Source organism: Musca domestica, unplaced genomic scaffold (assembly GCF_030504385.1).
Source record: "Musca domestica strain aabys unplaced genomic scaffold, Musca_domestica.polishedcontigs.V.1.1 1, whole genome shotgun sequence".
Classification (NCBI taxonomy): Eukaryota; Metazoa; Arthropoda; class Insecta; order Diptera; family Muscidae; genus Musca; species Musca domestica.
The window spans coordinates 16,797,580-16,819,854 of record NW_026712114.1 but is presented as its reverse complement, the minus strand read 5'-3'; the positions used below and the strand labels follow the sequence as shown (position 1 = coordinate 16,819,854).

The 22,275-nt window shown below is 34.1% G+C and overlaps 1 protein-coding gene across 7 annotated transcripts in view; it reads right to left on the bottom strand.

Annotated features, from left to right (window-relative positions):
- The window catches only part of LOC101897320 (mucin-12), a 98,602-nt gene that overhangs the window by 15,490 nt on the left and 60,837 nt on the right, over nucleotides 1–22,275 (bottom strand). For 5 of the 7 annotated variants that reach the window (XM_059119750.1, XM_059119759.1, XM_059119764.1 and 2 more), the window contains 2 exons: nucleotides 22,151–22,198; nucleotides 19,292–19,407 (listed from right to left, as the gene is read on the bottom strand). In XM_059119750.1, the coding sequence (XP_058975733.1) occupies nucleotides 19,292–19,407; nucleotides 22,151–22,198 (164 nt within the window). The remainder of the gene's footprint in view (nucleotides 1–19,291; nucleotides 19,408–22,150; nucleotides 22,199–22,275) is intronic. The other 2 variants (XM_059119762.1, XM_059119773.1) reach the window with 1 other exon arrangement.

Below are 22,275 nucleotides of genomic sequence, written 5' to 3'. Positions count from 1 at the left end.
CTGTGGGTAACAAATCGGATGAACAGTATATATGGGAGCTATAGCTATATCTGAACCGATCTTCACCAAATTTGACATACTAGCTTCTAGGCTCAATTCAATCGTAAGTGCCAAATTTCATTCCATTTGGGTTTGGTGCACAATCAAAGGTAAATCGGACGAAGTTATATATGGGAGCTATAACCAAATCTGAACCGATCTCGATAAAATTTAGCAAATGTATTTCTGAGCTGTATTTGATATATTTCCCCAAATATTGTTGTTACAGAGTGCATATTACGGCTGTGGGTAACAAATATGACAAATCGGATGAACATTATATATGGGAGCTATAGCTATATCTGAACCGATTTCGATCAAATTTGGCATACTTATTTTCAGGTCCAATCTGATCGTACCTGCAAAATTCCATACTATTCGGACTGATATTACACGTTTGGTGCACAATAAAAGGCAAATCGGACGAGGATATATATGGGAGCTATATCTAAATTTTGACCGGTTATCTCCAATTTCAATAGGGTTCGTCCTTGGGCCAAACAAATGATTTGTGCAAAATTTCATCTGGATAGGGCAATAAATGCGAACTGTACTTTGTTTACAAAAATACATGAACAGACGGCCGGACGGACGGACGGACATGCATAAATCGACTCAGAATGTGATTCTATGCAGATCATCAAAAGGAACTATGGGTCTATCTCTTTTTCTTTTGCCTGTTACCAACAAATGCACAAAGACATAATACCCTGACCACCTTGTGGTGTAGGGTATAAAAAGGGCTATATAGGTCCACGTTTAGGTATAGCCCCATTATAACTATACTATAGGGATGTTCGGTGTTTTGATGATTTAAGCTACATTATTCACAGGAATTGTTTCAAATTTGGTACTTGTACTTCGTAATGGGTACTACAGCATAAAATTGTCTATGCAGGGCTATATAGGTCCACGTTTTGGTATAGCCCGCATTTAACGGTACATCCCCATATTCGATATTTTGATGATTTCAGCGACATTATTCACCGGAATCGTTTAAAATTTCCTTTAATCTACCGATAAAATAGAAGAGGCTGCTTAAAAATTTCTGCACCCAATATATCCTTTGAGGACCTGAATTGCAAATCAATAACGGAAAACCTATGTACACTTATATGGGACCTATACCAAAATGGGGGACTATACCAAAATAGCGGGGAGAAAACTTACCCCATCTAAAATCGGAAATGTCAAATAATATCTGATTCAGCCTTTAAAAAGTGGAAAATCAAGAGGTACCGTGGACTGATATATCCCACTTTCAATACCAATTAATTTGGACCATATTCCAAAAGTTGTGCTAATTATCCAATAGCTCTGCACAGAGACAAAAACCTCATGTTAATGTCCAAACTATTGATGAAATTCGTTAGCAGACATATTAAAACCAGAGCCTGGATTTGCCAGAGTACTCGAATGAGTTTTTCAAGAGGTACCACAAATCATTGTTGTCATATTACGCTTGTGAGGGACTTAAACACCAAATCAGATGGAACATATATGTGGGCCATAGCTATTTACCTAAACAGATTTTCTCCAAATTTTAAGCACTTGCTTTTAGACTGAATTTGGTGGGATGTACCAAAATTCAGGACTTTTCGACAGATATTGGCCATTTGGTGCACAATTAATTAACCCGAAATCGGTTGAGGATATATATGGGAGCTATAGCTAAATCTGAACAGATCTTGACAACATTTGGCAGAGGTATTTCCTAGCTCTATACGATATCTGGTACCAAATATCATTGTTGTCGCATGCATATTACGAATGTGAGGGGCTTAAACACCAAATCAGATGAAACATATATATGAGAGCTATAGCTATATCTGAACTGATTTTCACCAAATTTAATGTACTTGCTTCTAAACTGAATTTTGTCGGATATGCGAAAATTCGGGGCATTTGGACTGATATTGACTACTTGGTGCACAATTAACCCGAAATCGGTTGAGGATATACATATATGGGAGCTATATCCAAATTTGAACCGATCTTGACAAGACTTGGTACACTTATTTCAGAGATGTATCTGATAACGGGTACCAAAGATCATTGTTATGGAATGCATATTACGCTTGTGAGAGACTTTAATGCCCAAATCGGATAAAACATATATATGGAAACTAAAGCTATATCTGAACCGATTTTCTCCAAATTTGATTTATTTGCTTGTAGACTGAATTCGATGGGATGTACCAAAGTACAGGTCATTTTTGACTTATATTAGCCACAATTAACCCGAAATCGGTTGAAGATAAATGGGAGCTATATCTAAATCTGATCCGATTATTACCAATTTCAATAGGGTTCGTCCTTGGTCCAAACAAATATTATTTGCAAAATTTCAACTCAATCGGATAATAAATGCGACCTGCATTTTGTTCACAAGAATACATGGACGGACGGACGAACTGACATGCATAAATCGACTTAGAAAGTGATTCTATTCTCGCTTCCTTCTCCATGTTACAAACAAATGCACAAAGACATAATACCTTTACCACTCTGTGGTGTAGGGTATAAATACCACACAAATAGTTGTTGAGGTTGCTGTAAACCGAGGAGAGCTTTTGAGTACAGAAGAAAAAAGCAGGAGTACTCCCGCTCGAATACGAGCGAGTCCCACTCTCTACTTGAATTCGAGCAGGCATTTCGGATTAAAAATATGGTAATCAACAAATTGGGTCAAAATATGAGGATGTGACGTGCTTCCGCGACTATTTTTTTTCTTGATATGGAAATTATGTGTGTTTTCTACAATTTTGAAAGATGGATTAGAAAATTCTAAGGATGTGACGTGCTTCGCGACTTTTTTTTTCTTGATTTGGAAATTATGTGATTTTTCTACAATTTTGAAAGATGGATTAGAAAATTCCCGGGGACTATAGTCGATACAAGATTTAATTTTTTCTTCGTAGAAAAATAAACGATAAAAGAAATTAATTTAGCGTTTACATGTCAAAAATTATTTTAGATTTAGTAGACCTAAAAACCAGTAAAGAAAGTCTTAAAGTTGGGCGGGGCCGACTTTATGATACCCTACACCACTTTGCTAATTTAGTAGAGCTCCACATAACAATTAAAAGTTTTTATGGTAGAATTCAATCATACACGCTATGATTATAATTATAATTTAAAGTTCAAAGGACTAAATATGCCGAAGCATTTGTATCTTTTAAATTCGGACTTGTAGTGCCCATTTGGTGCACAATTAATTTGAAATCGGATAAAGATCGGAACCGATCTCGATAAAATTTGGCAAAGATATTTCTGAGCTGTATTTGATATGTTTCCCTGAATATCGTTGTTACGGAGTGCATATTACGGCTGCGGAGGACAAAAATAACAAATCGGATGAACAATATATATGGAAGCTATAGCTATATCTGAACCGATCTTCACCAAATTTGACATACTAGCTTTTAGACTCAATTCGGTCGTAAGTGCCAAATTCCATCCCATTTGGACAAATATTACACGTTTGGTGCACAATAAAAGGCAAATCGGACGAAGATATATATGAGAGCTATATCTAAATTTTGACCGATTATCTCCAATTTCAATAGGGTTCGTCCTTGGGCCAAACAAATGATCTGTGCAAAATTTCATCTGGATCGGGCAATAAATGTGACCTGTACTTTCTTTACAAAAATACATGGACAGACGGACGGACGGACATGCATAAATCGTGTTGTAGGGTATAAAAATGTTGACAAAAAAGAGTGTCCTTATTTTGTCCCATATATTATTTTATTCTTCAACTCGTTCTTTTAAATTTTATGGAAATTTTGCGGATTTTTTTATTTGTAGGAGGAATTGGCAAAAATATAAATTTTGAAAAATATTGGTTCAGATTAAGATATAGGCTTTTTGAGATTATAAGGAACGTTTAAAATTACCATAATATTAACCTAAATTCATAACCAACATTTGTGATATACGTAAAATTCATAGTTAGCCCCCAAAAAAATGTTTTTGCTACATTCCGTTTTGCAAGATCCAAATATTTCCAAAAAAAAAAAAATAAAATCCATATTTTTGTTTACATTTTCCCTCAAACAGAAACAAAAGAAGAAAAGAAAAACTCTTCAAATTCCTCAAATCCGCATTAGGCGAGACAAAGTCCATTAATTTGTTTTTATGTCACCCCGGAAAAACTGTTTATTTTCTTTGTCCCAGTCGCCGGCCAAAATCATGTCTATCTAATTGAATGTAGATTTATAGAGCACATGTGTCGGAAAAAGATATGAAAAACCCCAGGAAAAATGAAAAACAATTATTTCTATTTGACGTAGTTCATAGCATTGAAAGTATTTTTTTTTTTGTTGTCGGGCGACGTTCATAATTATGCGAATTTTATGTGGTATGCATGGTTTCCCCCCCGGTTCGGAACAGATGTATGAAAATATGTACAAACATATGTACTTGAATATGTATGCAAATTTGAGAAACAACAATTAATTAGCTCATTAGTATGTCGTAATGTGATTTCTTTTTAGAAAACATTTCAAAAAAAAGTACCGAGAATACGAAACATGAAAAGAACAAAAAAAAAAAAAAAACAAAAATGTCGAAAGAAATATTTCTCGGCATTGAAAGGAGGCTACTTAAACGATGCTAAATGAATGATGGCACGCGCAATATTTTTTTTTTTTTTTGGTTTTATTGGGCGCCATTTTTTTTTTTTTCAAAGTATAGGATATACGAAATTTATATCTGTACAAAAGTGCCATCTTATATATTTGTTTTACAGTTTGTATAGAAGGCCTGGGAAAGGCTATACGAAAACCAGTAGAGTATATAATACCCTACACAACCTTGCATATATGGAAGAGCTACACCCAACAAATAAACGTATTCATGGGGAATTTATGAGAAGTAATATTTTAAAGCCGAAAAGAACTAATATATGACAGGCTTCTATCATATCCTACTAAATTTGACGAATTTGTTGGAACCAAATATCGCTGTTGTGGAGAGTGTTCTGTGGGTGTTAGGAAGTTAAATACAAAATCGGATATATATGGGACCTGTAGCGATATCTTTACGGATTGGCACCAAATTGGATACACTTTCTTCCAAGCTCAATTCTTTCGTATGTGCCAAAATCTATTCAATTCATAATAAACATGAAATTGAGTAGAGATATATGTGGGTGCTATATCTAAATCTGAAGCGATCTCGATAAAATTTAGGTATTTCAATACTACATCTGATAGATGGCACCAAATATCGAGTAAAATACAAAACCACAAGTGGCTATCGTTAGAGTACTCCAGCATTTTGTCTCGTACCATCGCTCGTTACCGTGGTACTGGTAGCGTAGCCGGACTTCAGGCAAGTGGACGGAAGAAAACAGCAACATCAGCAGAAATGGTTCGAAAAGTAAAGAAGCGACTTGATCGAAACCCGCATCGCAGTGGCGGAAAATTGGCTCGTGAGCTGAACAACATTCCATTCGGCAAATATTGAAAAATTAGCTGGGGTAAAGGCATTGAAATTCCAAAAAGAAAATAGACTCAAAAGAGCTACAGTGTTGTTTCGCTTGGCCGAAAGTGGTGAACTGCCGAATTTGGTTTTCTCCGATGAGAAAACATTTGTTGTCCAGTAGTTTGTAAACAAACAAAATGATCGTGTTTACTTGCCAAAGAGGTTAGCTGAAAATGTGCACTTTGGGTTGGCCATGGTGATGGTGTGGACCACCATAACAGTCGATGGTCGCTCTTCGCTCGTATTAATCGGTCGTGGCGTCAGAATTAATGCCGAATATTATAACGAAAATATTCTGAAGGGAGCATTAAAGCCTTGGGCACGCCAACATTTCGGCCACAGAGCTTGGACATTCTAACAGGACTCAGCAAGCGCCTCCCAAGAAAGGTTACAAAATGAGGTGTCTTACTTCATATCCAGCGAACAATGGCCACCAAAATCTCCGGATATCAATCCGTTGAAAAGTAAGGTTGATACTAAAAAATACCAAAGTGTCGATCATCTCTAGCAAGCGCTTCGTCGGGAATGGGCCGAAATACCGCAGAGCAACATTCGGGCAGCGTGTGACGGTTTCATTGTCCGTTTGAAGGCCATAATTCGTGCAAAAGGTGAGCAATTAGAACAAATCAAAACTAAATTCTTAAATCCTGTAGCTATATCTTAACCGATTTTGACAAAATTTGATACACTTTCTCCTAGGCTAAATTCGTTCGTATATGCCAAAATCCATTCAATTCGGGCTTATATTAACCATTTGGTGCACAATATACTTGAAATCGAGAAAGGATATATATGGGAGCTATACCCAGATCTGAACCGATCGCGAATTTGGCAAATGTATTTCTGAGCTGTATTTGATATATTTGTCCGAATATCGTTGTTAGGGAGTCATATTACAGATATGGAGGAGAAATTTTACAAATCGGATGGGTAGTATATATGGGTGTTATAGCTATAAGTGAACCGATTTTCACCAAATTTGACATATTCTTGTTTCTAGGCTCAATTTGTATTATATGTACCAAATTCCATTCTATTTGGACTAATATTACACATTTGGTGCACAGTAAAAGGCAAATAGGGCGAAGGTATACAGGGTGGCGCAAGAGTAATCCTCCTATCAGAAAATGCTATACATTTTACGATTGGCCCCTAATATCAGTTCTATTTTGACATTTTTATAGTAAACACATGCGAAATACACGTTAATAAACTGGCACAACAAAAGATGCTGCCAGGCGTGGCAGACCCCGGAGTATGTGTTCTGCAGAGAATATTGCTACTGTAGCCAATAATGTCATGGAAGTACCGTCGACATCGACCAGACGACGTGCCGCGCACAAATTGGTATCAGTCGACGGTCTTTACAGCGATTTTTGGTACAAGATGGTGCATCAGCTGTTAGCCGCTGACCGCCATAACATACGCTCAAGCCATCCTTAATCACCACCAAGATTTTTCGTCAAAAATAATCATGAGTGATGAGGCCCATTTCCATACGCTTTGGGGTACTGAAAATCCGCGTGTAATCCACGAAGGCCATTACACCCGCCCAAAGTCACAGCATGGTGTGCTCGTTTCGCTTGAGGAGTCATCGGACATTTTTTCTTCGAAGGGGACGCGGCCAAAGCTATGATCAACGACTTCTTTTTGCTGCAACTTCATGAGTTGGGATTGGAAAACCTGTGGTTCTAACAGGACGGTCCTTCGGCACACACTTCACGTGCCATAATCGATATGCTGGAGGAAGTATATCCCGGGATCATAATCTCCCGTTTTGGCGATTTGCACTGGCAAGCCAGATAGCCTGATTTGACCGCTTTTGTGGGGCATTTTGAAGTCGCGGATATATATCAACATGCCTCAGACTCTTTCAGCTCTTAAAGACAACATCAGTCACGAATGTGAGGACCTATCGCCGGAAGTTTGGCCATAAAAAGGGCTCATATGACCACAAAACTGTGGCGGTTTCCATTTACATGACATCATATTCTCGACTTGACGTAAAAAAAAATAAAAGACCAAATAAAAATAATCCACAAAAAAAGATTCAAAGTTTACTTTTGCGTCACCTTGTATATGGGACCTATATCTAAATTTTAAACGATTATCTCCAATTTCAAGTGGGTTCGTCCTTGGACCAAACAAATGTTTTGTGGAAAGTTTCATCTTGATCGGGTAATAAATGTGATCTGTTCTTTGTTAACAAAAATAAATGAACAGACGGACGGACATTCGCAAATCGACTGAGAAAATGATTCTAGGCAGATCATAAAAAGGAACTATGGGTCTAACTCGTTTCCTTCTCTATGCTACAGACAAATGCACAAAGACTAATACCCTGCCGACAGTGTGATGTAGGGAATAAATATAACTTTTAATGCCCTCAACCCTTATTATTTGAGATGACTTTGGAAATGTTTAAAAAAGGAAATTATTGAATCCGTATAAAAAAAAATCTTTAAACTGGTCTTTATGGGCCATTGGAAGTTGAGGTCCACTAAATTTTGAATAGCATAAACACTCACTATCTCACAAAGGTCAAACCAGAAATTCCTACAGTATAAGTCTATTGTATTCGAGCGGGTAAATTGTTGATTGTTTCCGATATTCTGATTAGCAAATGTTTTTTTTTTTTGTTTTGTTTTTAGGTTAATTATTTTTAGTTTTTGTATAAAATTTTCAATTATTGTTTTTTTTATTAAATAAAAAAATATAATTAATATATGTATTACTATTAATATTATTAAAGTTTTGTGTTAAATAATCTACTAGTCGTATTTAATGGATTATTTGTTAATAATAATTTAGGTTTAGTTGTTGTAATTGTTTCTGTTGTTGTGACTATTGTTGTTGGTATTGTTTTGATTTTGGGACCAGTCGGATTAGATGTGTTGCTAGTGGTAGTAGTAGTGGTAATTGTGGTAGTGTTGTTGCTGTTCTTGGGTACTGTTGTGGTATTGGTATTGGAACATGTAGAGGAGGAACTTCTTAAACTATTTGGGTCATGCGATTTGGAAGTGGCAATGGTAAAGCCGGCTGTAAAAAGCACAAAGAAAATGGTGTAAATTGTAAAGGAAATCAAAAAAAGCAAAATAAAAAAAAATAATTTTTAACAAAAACAATTGCTTATGGTTAGTTATTAATAGAAAAACAATAACAATTTAGCAAACACATTATTATTAATTAATAATAACAATAACAATAATAATAAAAAACAAACATTAACAAAACTTATTTCATAAAAAATCGATATAAAAGCAAATTGTTGGTTTCTCTTTTTTTTGTTTTGTTTTGGCTTAATTACAACAACATTGAAACGAAAGTAAGAAAGAAAAACTAAAAGAAGTACAAATTTAAATAATGTTTTCGTTTTAAATTTTAGATTTTTTTTAATATTTTTGGTGTTCATTTATTAGCGTTTTTCACTTGCATCGTATTCAAAGTTTTTTTGGACACTTTCCATTTTTATTTTTTGTTTGGTTTTATTTCCATTCTTAGTGATTTGTTTATCTTAATTTTATTGGTATTGTATAAGCAATTCTTTTCAAAAAAAATTGTTAAAAGTAAAAAAATAAGATTATGTTTTAAAGAAATAAATATTTATGTATTATAGCATTATGTCAATTATAAAAAAAGTAATATAAAAAAAACTAGAACAACAAAAAATTAATGTGATGTATGCAAAATAACTTTATTTTTTATCCTTTTTGTTTTGCTTTTGTTTCGATTTTTTCTCAAGTTTTGTTTTTTTTTTGTTTTGCAAAATAGTAAAGACTAAAAACAAGCTAAACATAAAATTTGCTCTGCTTAATTTTTATATTTACAGACGGTGCTACATTAGATATAAAGTCCTTAAAATGTCCTTATGCAATGGCTTACTGAGTTTAAATAGTGAGGTTATAAAAAATACAAATGTGTATAGGGAAAAATTTTGGGGAAAACTCAATATAAAAACAAGTAAAAAAGCTGTAAGCTCGACCGGATCGAACTTTAAAAAACCTCCACCCAACCCTCCAAAAAATAAAATCCGTTAAAAATTCTCGTAAAATGTTAAAAATACCGAATGTAACTTCAAATACCAAATTTGAAACAATTTCGGTGAATAATGTCATCAAAGTGCCGAATATCGGGAGGTACCGTTATATGGGGGCTATACAAAGACGTGGACTTGCACAAAAAATTTTCTGTCTTAGGCTGTAGTATCGATTACGAACATGAAATACCAAATTTGAAACAATTTCGATGAATAATGCGGCTAAAATCGTCAAAATACCAAATATCGGGAGGTACCTTTTATATAAGGGCTATACCAAGACGTGGACCTGCACAGAAAATATCCAGTCATAGGCTGTCGCATCCATTACGAACTTCAAATACCAATTATTCGGTGAATAATGTAGCTAAAATCAACAAATTACCGAATATCGGGAGGTACCGTTATATGGGGACTATACCAATACGTGGACCTGCACAAACAACTTTCTGTCTTAGGCTGTAGTGTCTATTTTGAACTTAAAATACCAAATTTGAAACATTTCCGGTGAATAATGTCGCTAAAATCATCAAAACGCCGTATATCGGGATTTGCCGTTATATGGGGGCTATACAAAGACGTGGACCTGCACAAACAATTTTCTGTCATCGGCTGTAGTATCCATTACGAACTTCAAATACCAAATTTGAAACAATTCCGGTGAATAATGCCGCTAAAATCATCAAAATACCGAATATTGGAGGTACCGTTATATGAGGGCTATACGTAGGCGTCGACTTGCAGAAACAATGTTCTGTCATTGACTGTAATATCCATTATGAACTTCAAATACCAAATTTGAAACATTTCCGGTGAATAATGTCGCTAAAATCATTAAAATACCGAATATCGGGAGTTGCCGTTATATGGGGGCTATACGAAGGCCTGGACCTGCACAGAAAATATCCAGTCATAGGCTGTCGCATCCATTATGAACTTAAAATACCAAATTTGAAACATTTCCGGTGAATAATGTCGCTGAAATCACCAAAGTACCGAAAATAGGGAGGTACTATTATATGGGGGCTATAACAAAACGTGGACCTACATGGCCCATTTTCAATACAAAAAGTCCTGCAAACATAATATACATTTGAGTAAACTTTAATCAACCTATTTCATTTCGTTAGGAAACTAGAGTGATTGCCACAAACGGATAGACGGACGGAATTTTATGCTGATCAAGAATATATATACTTTGTGGGGTCTAAAATGTATATTTCAAAGGGAATCAATACTATGATGGAGGGTATAATAAAATTTCATCCTCGTCTAGCCTCTAAAATAAACAGCATATAATATGCGCCTGCTTGATGCGTTGGACTTCGATAAATTCCAATTTTCAATGTAATTTCCTTAGGTCATTTAGAGCTCATATCGAAGGAGAAAATTATCAAATATCCATTAACAAATGACCTTCGCCTAAAAAAAAACAAATTTTTTAATAAAAAACCGTTTTAAAAATGTGGAATGCCCAAAATCATCTAAGGGTCAAATTCCAAAATTTTTTTTATTGCAAGAGAACGACGGATAAGGCTGAATTTCGCTGAAGAGGAATGCCTGGAACTTATGGGGCCTAAACATAAAAAATGGCAAATTTAACATATCCTTGATCTGATGGTGGGTCAAAGTTCAAATCGAATGAACCTTTTTTGTAGCACGCTGTAAAAGTTGTGACAAAGCTTTAAAGGAATTTTTTATTTAATTTGTTTTGTTATTGTTGAATTTTTGGAATTTTATATTAAATGGATTCTTTGCAATTTTGAAACCGCAAATTTCCAAACTTTAAGTATTTTTATATTTTATGTTTAGCTGTTTTTTAGTGTTTACACATATTTATAATAATTTATCTTTAGCTAATATTTACATTTGCTTTATATTTATATATATTATATATATTATTTATATTTATATATAATATTCGCAATACAATTTGAAGTATATATTAAATTAGTTCTTCTTCTTCTTTTAATTTTTCTTTCTTTGTCGGAAAATTTGTCGTATAACACTATGTAACAAGAATTTGTATTGGCAAATTATTAGTTGTGAATATTTATTTACATTTATAAATTTATTAAAATTTATTATTAAAAATAAATTTATTATAATTCGAATTAAATCTTTTTGAAACTTCCATTTGGAAGACCAAACTTAACATGTGAACATTTAGACGAAAGAATGGTAACATCATTTGAAAGGTGTTTTCTCAAATTTTGAATAACTTTTTTGAAATGGGGGCTTCCGTTGCTTCATATTCAATATTTAAATTTTTAATAGAATGAATACATTTTTTATTAATTTTTTTTCGAACTATAAACGTAAAAATTCTAGAAATTTTCAAATGATAATAGTGAAAAGTAAATTTTAAAGAAAAATGTTATGATTTACAACCCCAAAATATTCATATTTCAAAATTAAAATTTCAAGAAAAACCAGTAGAGAATGGCTAAAGTCCCACCCCTTTTCATATTTAGTAGAGCTTCACATAACAGTTAAAAGTTTTTTTATCGGAGATTTGTGAGAATTAAATCATACCAACTATGATTATAGTTATAATTTAAAGGCTAAAGGAACTAATATATGGGTGGAATTTGCTGACATTTTTGCCTTTTCAATTCGGGTTTATATTACCTATTTGGTTCTCAATTAACTTGAAATCGGATAAATATAAATGGGAGCTATTACAAATCAGAACCGATCTCGATAAAATTTGCACAATTCGATATATTTCCCCGAATATCGATATCACGGAGTGCATATTACGGCGGATAACAAATATAATAAATCGGTTGAACTATATATATGAGAGCTATAGCTATATCTGAACCTATTTTCACCAAATTTCATTCCATTTGGGCTAATATTCCACCTTTGGTGCACAAAAAAAAGTAAGTCGGACGAAGATATATATGGGAGCTATATCCAAATTTGAACCGATCTCGATTAAATTTAGCAAAGGTATTTCTGAGCTGTATCTGATATATTTCCCCAAATACCGTTGTTACATTGTACATATTACGGTTACGCTCGTTACCGCGTAGCTCGACATCAAGGAGTGGACGGAAGAAAACATCATCACATCAGCAGAAATGGTTCGAAAAGGAAAGAAGCGACTTGATCGCAGTGGCCGAGATGAATATATCGCAATATTCCATTCGGCAAATATTGAAAAATGAGCTCGGGGTAAAGCCATTGAAATTCCAAAAAATGCAAGAACTTACACCGCAACAGAAATAAAATAGACTCAAAAGAGCTAAAAAGTTGCTTCGTTTGGCCGAAAGTGGTGAACTGACGAATTTGGTTCTCTCCGTTGAGAAAACATTCGTTGTCCAGCAGTTTGTAAACAAACAAAATGATCGTGTTTACTTGCCAAAGAGGTCATCTGAAAATGTGCACCTTCGGTTGGCCACCAGAACTCAAGCGCCGGCCATGGTGATGGTGTGGGCTGCCATAACAGCCGATGGTCGCTCTCCGCTCGTATTTATCGGAATAAATGCCGAATATTATCACGAAAATATTCTGGAGGGTGTATAAAAGCTTTGGGTACGCAAATATTTTGGCCACAGACCTTGGACATTCCAACAGGACTCAGCACACGCCACACAAAAATGGTTACAAAATGAGGTTCCTCGCTTCATTTCCAGCCCACAATGGCCACCAATCCTTTGGGCTATTGTGTATGGAGTATTTGGGAAGCTAAATACCAAAGTGTCGATACCAAAGTGTCGAGCACCTCAAACAAGCGCTTCGCCGGGAATGGCCGTTTAAAAGCCAATATTCGTGCCAAAGGTGACCAATTCGATCAAATCTAAATTTATTCTATATTTTGATGCTATTTCCGACATTTTTGCTTTCATTCAATTTTTTAATTTGAATTAAACTTATTTGGGAGTGAAAATTCAAATTCCTTCATTGTCCGATGAAAAGGCTCAAGTTTTTCTCGTCTTTCGAACCGAGGTAGGACAGAACTCCCAATGATATACTTGAGAAATTCGGAAGGGAAAATAGAGTTGTCGGATGAAATAATTTTCAATGCCCGACTCATTTTTACGGATGAAAAAATCATTTAAGAATGCTGGCGACATTTCTGAATAATATCGTATTTCGCCATATTATGGACCAGATTAGAAGAGTGCATATATAATTATCTGAAAATATAATCCATAATTGTTCGAAAAATTTATGATTTCATGGTCCCAGGGCAGCAATTAAATATGCTCTTTATTTGCGGGTGTTTAAATGTTTAGTAAATTCGATTTCAGGTGCCTTGAGTTGGTAAGATTGAAAATATGTTAAATATTTTCTTTTTTACATTAGCAACCCACATATATACAAAATTGTGAAACATATAAAATTTTTTTCCGATTCGAGATACTATAATTTTTTTATTTCTACAATAAATTTTAATATTATTATTTATTTTTTTTACAATTTTTAACTCAAAATTACTTTATCTATAATTTTAGATAAAAACAAAAAAAAAATCTTGTTACATAGTGTGTATGCGAACAAATTTTCTAAAAATAGTGAGATTAGTTCCAAACGATATTTATTTATGAAAACGCCAACAAAAACAACAAAAATTTCAATATCTTAAGAGATAAATATTAAATAAAGTTAAAGAAAAAATAAAAAAACAATAGAGAAATACTAACAGTGTTAGAGCTTTAATAAATATGTTTTTTTTTTTTTATATAAACAATATAAACAAATTTAAACAAGAATAGATATTTATTTTCATATAAAAGACAGGCGGGCCGTAATTTTTGCGAAAGAAAAAAAAAACTTAAACAAAATGGTGATAGAATAGAGAAAAACCGCGTGATTAAAAAAATGTTGATGATGAAAATTTAAAATTTAGTTAATAATGATTTTTTGTTGTTGATTTGATTTTAAAAAAATATATTTACAGTTGTGTGTGTGGTATTTTTTTTTCGAGATAGAGAGAGATAGATAGTGAGGGGGCTTGGCTGCTTGATTACAAAACATGAGCAAAATAAAACAGTTTCAAATAGTTTTTTTGTTTGATTTGCAAAAAATCACAATTTCATACTTTATTATCTTTTTTTTTGTTTGTAATTTTCTTTTAAATGTAAATATATTTAAAAATTATTATTGTTATATGTCCTTACATATTATATTTTATTATTCTTGTTTTGTATTTTTTTATTTTTTTTTTTGAAAATGAAAAACGAACAAAACCATTTTTTTATTTATAGGTTTGTAGGTAGCTAAATTAAAAAAAAAATAAAGTTGATTCTGCATACACTTTTACATTTGTTGTGTCTGAAGAGTAGAAAATGTTCGACGGGGGGTGGAAATATAGAAATCAAGTTTGAGTTTCTATTTTTGCTTTCTTTTTAAGATTATTACTTTTTTTCTGGTAAATTATTGTTTTGTGGGTATGTCTGATTTAATTATATACAGGGTGTCACAAAAAATCTGGTCGGCATACAAAAAAGAAAAAAAAAATGAATGTGCGGATCCGCACCTAAATCTAGGATCTTAAGGATCTCTTCGAAGACAATATAGACAATTAAGTTTATAGCTACATTGAGAGTGGTTCAGAACTTAGCTATACAGACGTGCTAAATGTTAAGACAGGTTTACACATCATGTTTGAGTTATATGGAGTATAACTTCGTGTTACACCACGAAATGTACATTTTAGACCCCACAAAGTATATACAGGGTGAGATGAAAAAACTGCAGCCACCTTCAGACTGCTGTCATTCCTAAGCCACTCGTCCGACAGCTGTTAAAATTATTCCACCAACTGCTCATTATATTGTTTACAAGCGTACAAAAGCATTTTGGTGAGAATTTTCCAGAAAAAAAAGTTATTCGTGACGGAATTCAAGCGTGATAGTGTGATTTCTTTATATTTGGCTGGAAAACCACAGGTGGCTATGGTTAGAGCACTCCAGCATTTAAATGGGAATAAGTCTTTTGTGTCTCGAATCATCGCTCGTTACCGTGATACTGATAGCGTAGCCCGACGTAAAGGAAGTGGACGGAATAAAACAGCAACATCAGCAAAAATGGTTTGAAAAGTAAAGAAGCGACTTGATCGAAACCCGCGTCGCATTGGCTGAAAAATGGCTTGTGAACTGAACATTTCGCAATATTCCATTCGGCAAATATTGAAAAATGAGTTCGGGCTACAGCCATTGAAATTCGAAAAAGTGCAAGAACTTACACCGCAACAGATAATAAAAGAGAATAGACTCAAAAGAGCTAAAGAGTTGCTTCGCTTGGCCGAAAGTGGTGAACTGCCGAATTTGGTTTTCTCCGATGGGAAAACATACGTTATCCAGCCGTTTGTAAACAAACAAAATGATCGTGTTTACTTGCCAAAGAGGTCAGCAGAAAATGTACACCTTCGGTTGGCCACCTGAACTCAAGCGCCGGCCATGGTGATGGTGTGGGCCGCCATAACAGCCGATGGTCGCTCTCCGCTCGAATTAATCGACCGTGGCATCAGAATAAATACCGAGCGAAAATATTCTGGAGGGTGGATTAAAGCAATAGGCACGCAAACATTTTGGCCGCAGACCTTGGACATTCCAACAGAACTCACCACCATCGCACTCAGCACGCGCCACCCAAGAATGGTTACAAACTGAGATTCCTCGCTTCATTTCCAGCGCACAATGGCCACGAAAATCTTCGGATACCAATCCGTTGGACTATTGTGTCTGGAGTATTTTAGAAAGCAAGGTTGGCACTATAAAATATCAAAGTGTAGATCTCCTCAAGCAAGCGCTTCGCCGGTAATGGGCCAAAATACCGCAGAACAACATTCGGGCAGGGTGTAACGGTTTTATTGTCTTTTTGAAGGCCATAATTCATGCCAAAGGCGACCAATTCGAACAAATCTAAACATATTCTAAAATTTGATGCTATTTCCGAAATTTTTTGCTTTCATTCAATAAAATTGAAAAAAATGTATAAATTCATAAATTATGGCGTTTGACTTTGTTGTAGTTTTTTTTTGTCTTACCCCGTATTTATATCATATTTATTCAGGACCGATACGAAATGGACAATATTTGGGTCATTCCTTGGGAACCTACTCCATAGAGGGTCAACAATTTGAATAATCATAACACAAGACAAAATATGTTTAAATAATAAAACACTGGCTGAAGGTATACATCTGGTGGATAAAACGAATATTACTTTTTAACTAGTTCTTTTTTTTTCAATTTTAGACCGACCTTTATGTTTTAATTGCTATTATTTTAAAATCATATAAATATAAAAATAATTTTTGGAAAATTTTAAAATCACATGATTTGTATATTTTAAAAACTTCTTTTGCAAACCTTGCCAAATTTCCAGCAATTTCGTGACACCTTGTATGCAATAAAATATATGTCTCTATTTTTCGCTAGAACAAAAATCGGAGGTTTCTTTGTTTAATTTTAAAGAAAAACTTTTCCTTTTGTTTTTGTAAACAGTGGTGATATAAAATTTTATTTAACAATTTATCTTTTTTTTTCTTCTTTGATGTTGACCTATTATCGTCTACATAATACAACACACGATGGGTTTAAAAAAACTTTTTGTTCTAAATTCTTTTTTTAACGTTTTATAAATATTTAAAAAAACACTTGATAAAATTGTTTCCTAATAAAAAAGCATTTTCTTCTAGTTTTGTTGTTTTTGTGTTACTAATATCCATAATACACAGATTTATTTATTTTCTTTTTTAATGTATTATTTTTTTTTTTTTTTTTGAATTAATAAAATAAGTTCCACAACTTTGAATACGAGGTTTGTGTGTGTGTGTGTGTTTACTTTTTTTGCTTTGCGCTAGGATTGCTTTTTTGTTGTTGGTTGGTTGTTTTTATTTGGGAAGAGATTTGCTTGGTAAAAAAAGATTTCTTTTTTTCATTCATCATTTAAAATTGTTCATCTTTTCTTTTTTAAGATTAGCTAATGAAAAAAATAAAATAAATCAAATAAAAATGTAAGAAAAAAAGGATATTCCAGAAAAAAATAGGTTAAGTTTTAAATGAAGCTTTGTTTGGTTTGTTGGTTTTCACGCGCGACAATGTATGGGTTCAAACCGTAAGAGCGAAGGGGAAGAAGTTAGGGCTGAGAAAGTACAAATAATATGGCACACATTTTATGAAGATTTATGTTTTCTATAATGAGACATGTGAGGTTATGCAAAGTAGAATCGGTATTAACATCCCATTGGACTTCGTAGTGTTAAAAATCAAAACACACCTTACCGAAAGAATTGCCATACGGGCAAAATCGGGGTTAATTAGTCTTTATAGACCAATTAGGAACCAAGGAGTCTTTATAGACGAGTTGGCGGACCAAGGAGTCTTTATAGACGAGTTGGCGGACCAAGGAGTCTTTATAGACGAGTTGGTGGACCAAGGAGTCTTTATAGACGAGTTGGTGGACCAAGGAGTCTTTATAGACAGGTTGGTGGTCCAGGGAGTCTTTATAGACAGGTTAGTGGACCAAATAGTCTTTATAGACGAGTTGGTGAACCAAGGAGCCTTTATAGACGAGTTGGTGAACCAAGGAGTCTTTTTAGACGAGTTGTTGAACCAAGGAGTCTTTTTAGACGAGTTGTTGAACCAAGGAGTCTTTTTAGACGAGTTGTTGAACCAAGTAGTCTTTATAGACGAGTTGGTGGACCAAGTAGTCTTTATAGACGAGTTGGTGGACCAAGGACTGTTGGACCAACGACGAGTCTCTATAGACGAGCTGCTGGACCAACGACGAGTCTTTATAGACGGGCTGTTGGACTAACGACGAGTCTTTATAGACGAGTTGCTGGACCAACGGCGAGTCTTAAAAGACGAGTAGGTGGGCCAACAACGAGTCTTTATAGACGAGCTGTTGGATCAACGACGAGTCTTTATAGACGAGTTGGGGGACCAACGAAGAGTCTTTATAAACGAATTGGTGTTCCAACTTGTCTCCATAGACGAGCCTCACATTTTGACGACCTAAAAGTGTTTATTTGTAACACGGTAAGTTGGTACCCTGAGTCCATTGTTGGGATATAGGAAATCTACAGGAAATTCAAACACAAAGGATTTTAGTGAGGCATAAGAAATGTTCTCCACACCTCCAAAATGTCCTTTTTTCTAAAATAACTTGTGTGTGAGACACGATCCAATAAAGTTATATTTTTTTGGAATATCTATACGTTTTTTCCCCTTCACTATTCCGGTTTGAACTAATATATAACAAGACATAAACAAAATGAAGAAAAGAAAACAAATGATAAAGAAACATAAAGAAAATGAAAACCAAAATGAAATGGAATTGAAATACAAATATTGAATGAAGAGCATCATCTTTTTTTTTTGAGTAAAACAGAAATAAAATTAAAATTTGAAATGGTGGTGGTAGTAGTAGTGATCGAATAGAGAATAATGAATTATAAGAGTAATTTGTTGTAATAGTATTAATAATAATTAATAAACGTAATAATAATAATAAAAATGTATGTAGGTAGTAGTAGTTCACTTTCATGTGTTTAGATAATATGTTTGTATGTATGTAATGTAAAAAATAATAAGAAACGTATAAATAACAACAATAATTGCTTGTGTGTGTTTGATTGTTTTTGTTTGGAGTTTTTTTAGTTTCAGATTTAGATTTAATTTAAATAGAATTGATTGATAGATTTATTATTGTTTTTTTTTCAATGATCTAAAAATCTACTCTTTAATCTGTGATATTCACCTCTTGGCAGTGTGGCACCGGTACGTGAGAACATGGATTCCATGTCACTGCCTAAATCCCGAGACATACTGTGACGCCATGGCACACCCATGCTATTGGCGGCGGTGTTTAGTCGGCTAAACGTTGATTTGGAATTGAGGAAAAAATATAACAATTTTAAGTTGAAATTAGTTTTTTGAATGTTTTTTTTTTTCGTATTTATTTATAAATTTAAATGCTATTGTTATAATTATTATTATTAGTATTTGAAAAAGAAAAGCATTTGCCTTATTGTTTTTTGGGGGGGTTAATAACAAATGGTGAGAGAGGACAACGAAACAAAAAAAGAAACAATCATGAATTATTGTTGCTGGAAATTTTTATATATATTATCTAAACTCTACTTTCAATAAATGGTCAAATTCTCATATTCGATACCAAACTTAATCCGATCGAAATTAATTCTTTAGATTGAGTAAAATTTTTTGAACATCTGGAATATATAAACCGATCGAATTTTTCAGTTAAGTTAATTCAAAATGTCAAATTCACATTTATTTCAATCGAATTTTTTTCTCGATATCGAATGACAAAATGTTGGACCTTAATTGGTCAGTTTACAACCATTTGATCCATGTCGCATGTAATAAAGCCGAATTTAACTCAGACAGTGCTGCGTATAAGTGTTGCCAAAACCTATACGCACTGGTGGCCAATTAAATTAATATACAGGGTGAGATGAAAAAACTGTAACCGACTTTAGACTGCTGTCATTTCTAAGCCACTCGTCCGAAAGCTTTTAAAATTATTCCAGTGACAGCTCATTATATTGTTTACAAGCGTACAAAAGCATTTTGGTCAGAATTTTCCAGAAAAATAGTTCGATTGAAACCCGCGTCGAAGTGGCCGAAAAATGGCTCGTAAGTTGAACATATCGCAATAGACCATTCGGCAAATATTGCAAAATGAGCTCGGGGTAAATTCCAAAAAGTCCAAGAACTTACATCGCAACAGAAAGAAAATAGACTCAAAAGAACTAAATAGTAGCTTCGCTTTTCCGAAAGTGGTAAACTGCCGAATTTGGTTTTCTTCGATGAGAAAACATTCGTTGTCCAACAGTTTGTAAACAAACAAAATGATCGTGTTTCATGAAAAATCACACCTGGAGGATAACAGCAATTTATTTCCTCTTTAAACAGCCAGAAAGTGCCACTATAATGCTGAACTGGCATAAACAAGGAAGATTTAGTCAGGTTTACCTTTTACGCCTAAATTTGTGGAACCCGAGAAAACTTCAAAAACTTCATTATAAGCCACCATAAAAAGAGGGACATACACTGAGGTCAAGAAGCTCATTTTGCGTTTCATTATCGAGATAGAGGTTATAAAAAGGGTAACCGCAGTGCTCCCAGAGGGAGGGTCGTTTGGAACCAGAATACAAATAAATTTAAACAAGTAAAGAAGCTGGAAGTTCTGCCGGGCCGAACTTTGAATACCCTTCACCATTTGGAACAAATTTGGCAATTCTCAAAAACAGTAAGATCCGTTAAAATTGCTGTTAAAATCTTAAAAATACCGAATGTAGCTGTTATATTAGGGTCTATACGACGACATGGACCTGCATAGGTAACTTTTGTCATAAGCCATTACAATATACAAATGCGAAACTTAAAAAAATCATTAAAATTATTAAAAAACCGAATATCGGGAGGTACCGTTATATGGGGGCTATACGAAGACGTGGACCTGCAAAGACAATCTCCTGTCATAGGCTGTAGTATCCATTACGAACATCAAATACCAAATTTAAAACAATTTCGGGTGAAGAATGTCGCTAAAATCATCTAAATACCGATTTTTGGGAGGTACCGTTATGTGGGGGCTATATGAAGACGTTGACCTGCACAGATAATTTCCTGTCTTAGGCTGTAGTATCTATTATGAACTTCAAATACCAAATTTGAAAAAATTCCGGTGAATAATGTCGCTAAAATCAAAAAAGTGCCGAGTATCGAGAGGCACCGTTATATGGGGGCTATAGCAAAACGTGGACCTACATGGCCAATTTTCCATATCAAAAGTCCTGCAGACATAATATACATTTGAGTAAAATTTTTTTAATCTACTTCATTTCGTTCGGAAGCTAGAGTGATTTCCATAGACGGACGGACATCGCTAAATCGACAGAGAATTTTATGCTGATACTTTGTGGGGTCTAAATATTTCGAGGTGTTACAAACAGAATGGCAAACTTAATATACCCACCATACTATGGTGGAGGGTATAAAAATATTCGGGGAATAACATTCCATTAGAATTTATATTCAAAATTTTCCTTTTGTTCTCCAAACAGCTATTTCTCACCAAGATTTATGGGAAAACCAACAACGAACAAGGAGGCAACAAAAACACAGACCACAAATCACATGCGACATGGTTGATTGGTTGGTTGGATGTAAAACTTACAGGCAACAAGTGTTTGGTTTTAGGCAAAGTAAAAATCTACACAAGCGACAGAAGAAACTATCATTTGAATTCCTATTCCGAATTGGGGTGGGCTGCATAGATTTGGACCTACAATTATGGGGGGTTTTTTGGTTGATATTCAATTTTGATAAAATATAAATTAAAATTGCAACTATGAAACTAAAGAAAGAAAAGGAAGGGGGGGTCTCAAAAACAGTGATTTTAGTCATTAATATATAGGTGCACAGGTAAAGTAAGGGGGGACGAAATATATACTACATATTTTTATCTTATCTAAGAACAAACTACATAAAACAAAAATTGTTGGGACACTTCATGCAAGGAGGAGTAGGACACAGACAAATTTGAGAGCATTTTATTGATTGTTTCTGTATTTTTTCTTGGTCTACTTACACTTGTTTCTTTTCGATTGTTTCACTGTATGTATAACTAACTTTAGTTCTACATATCGGTGAAGGGTAGTGGGTAGTGGGTGGACAAAAAATGGGGTGGGGCAATTGGTTTTTTTTTTATCCATG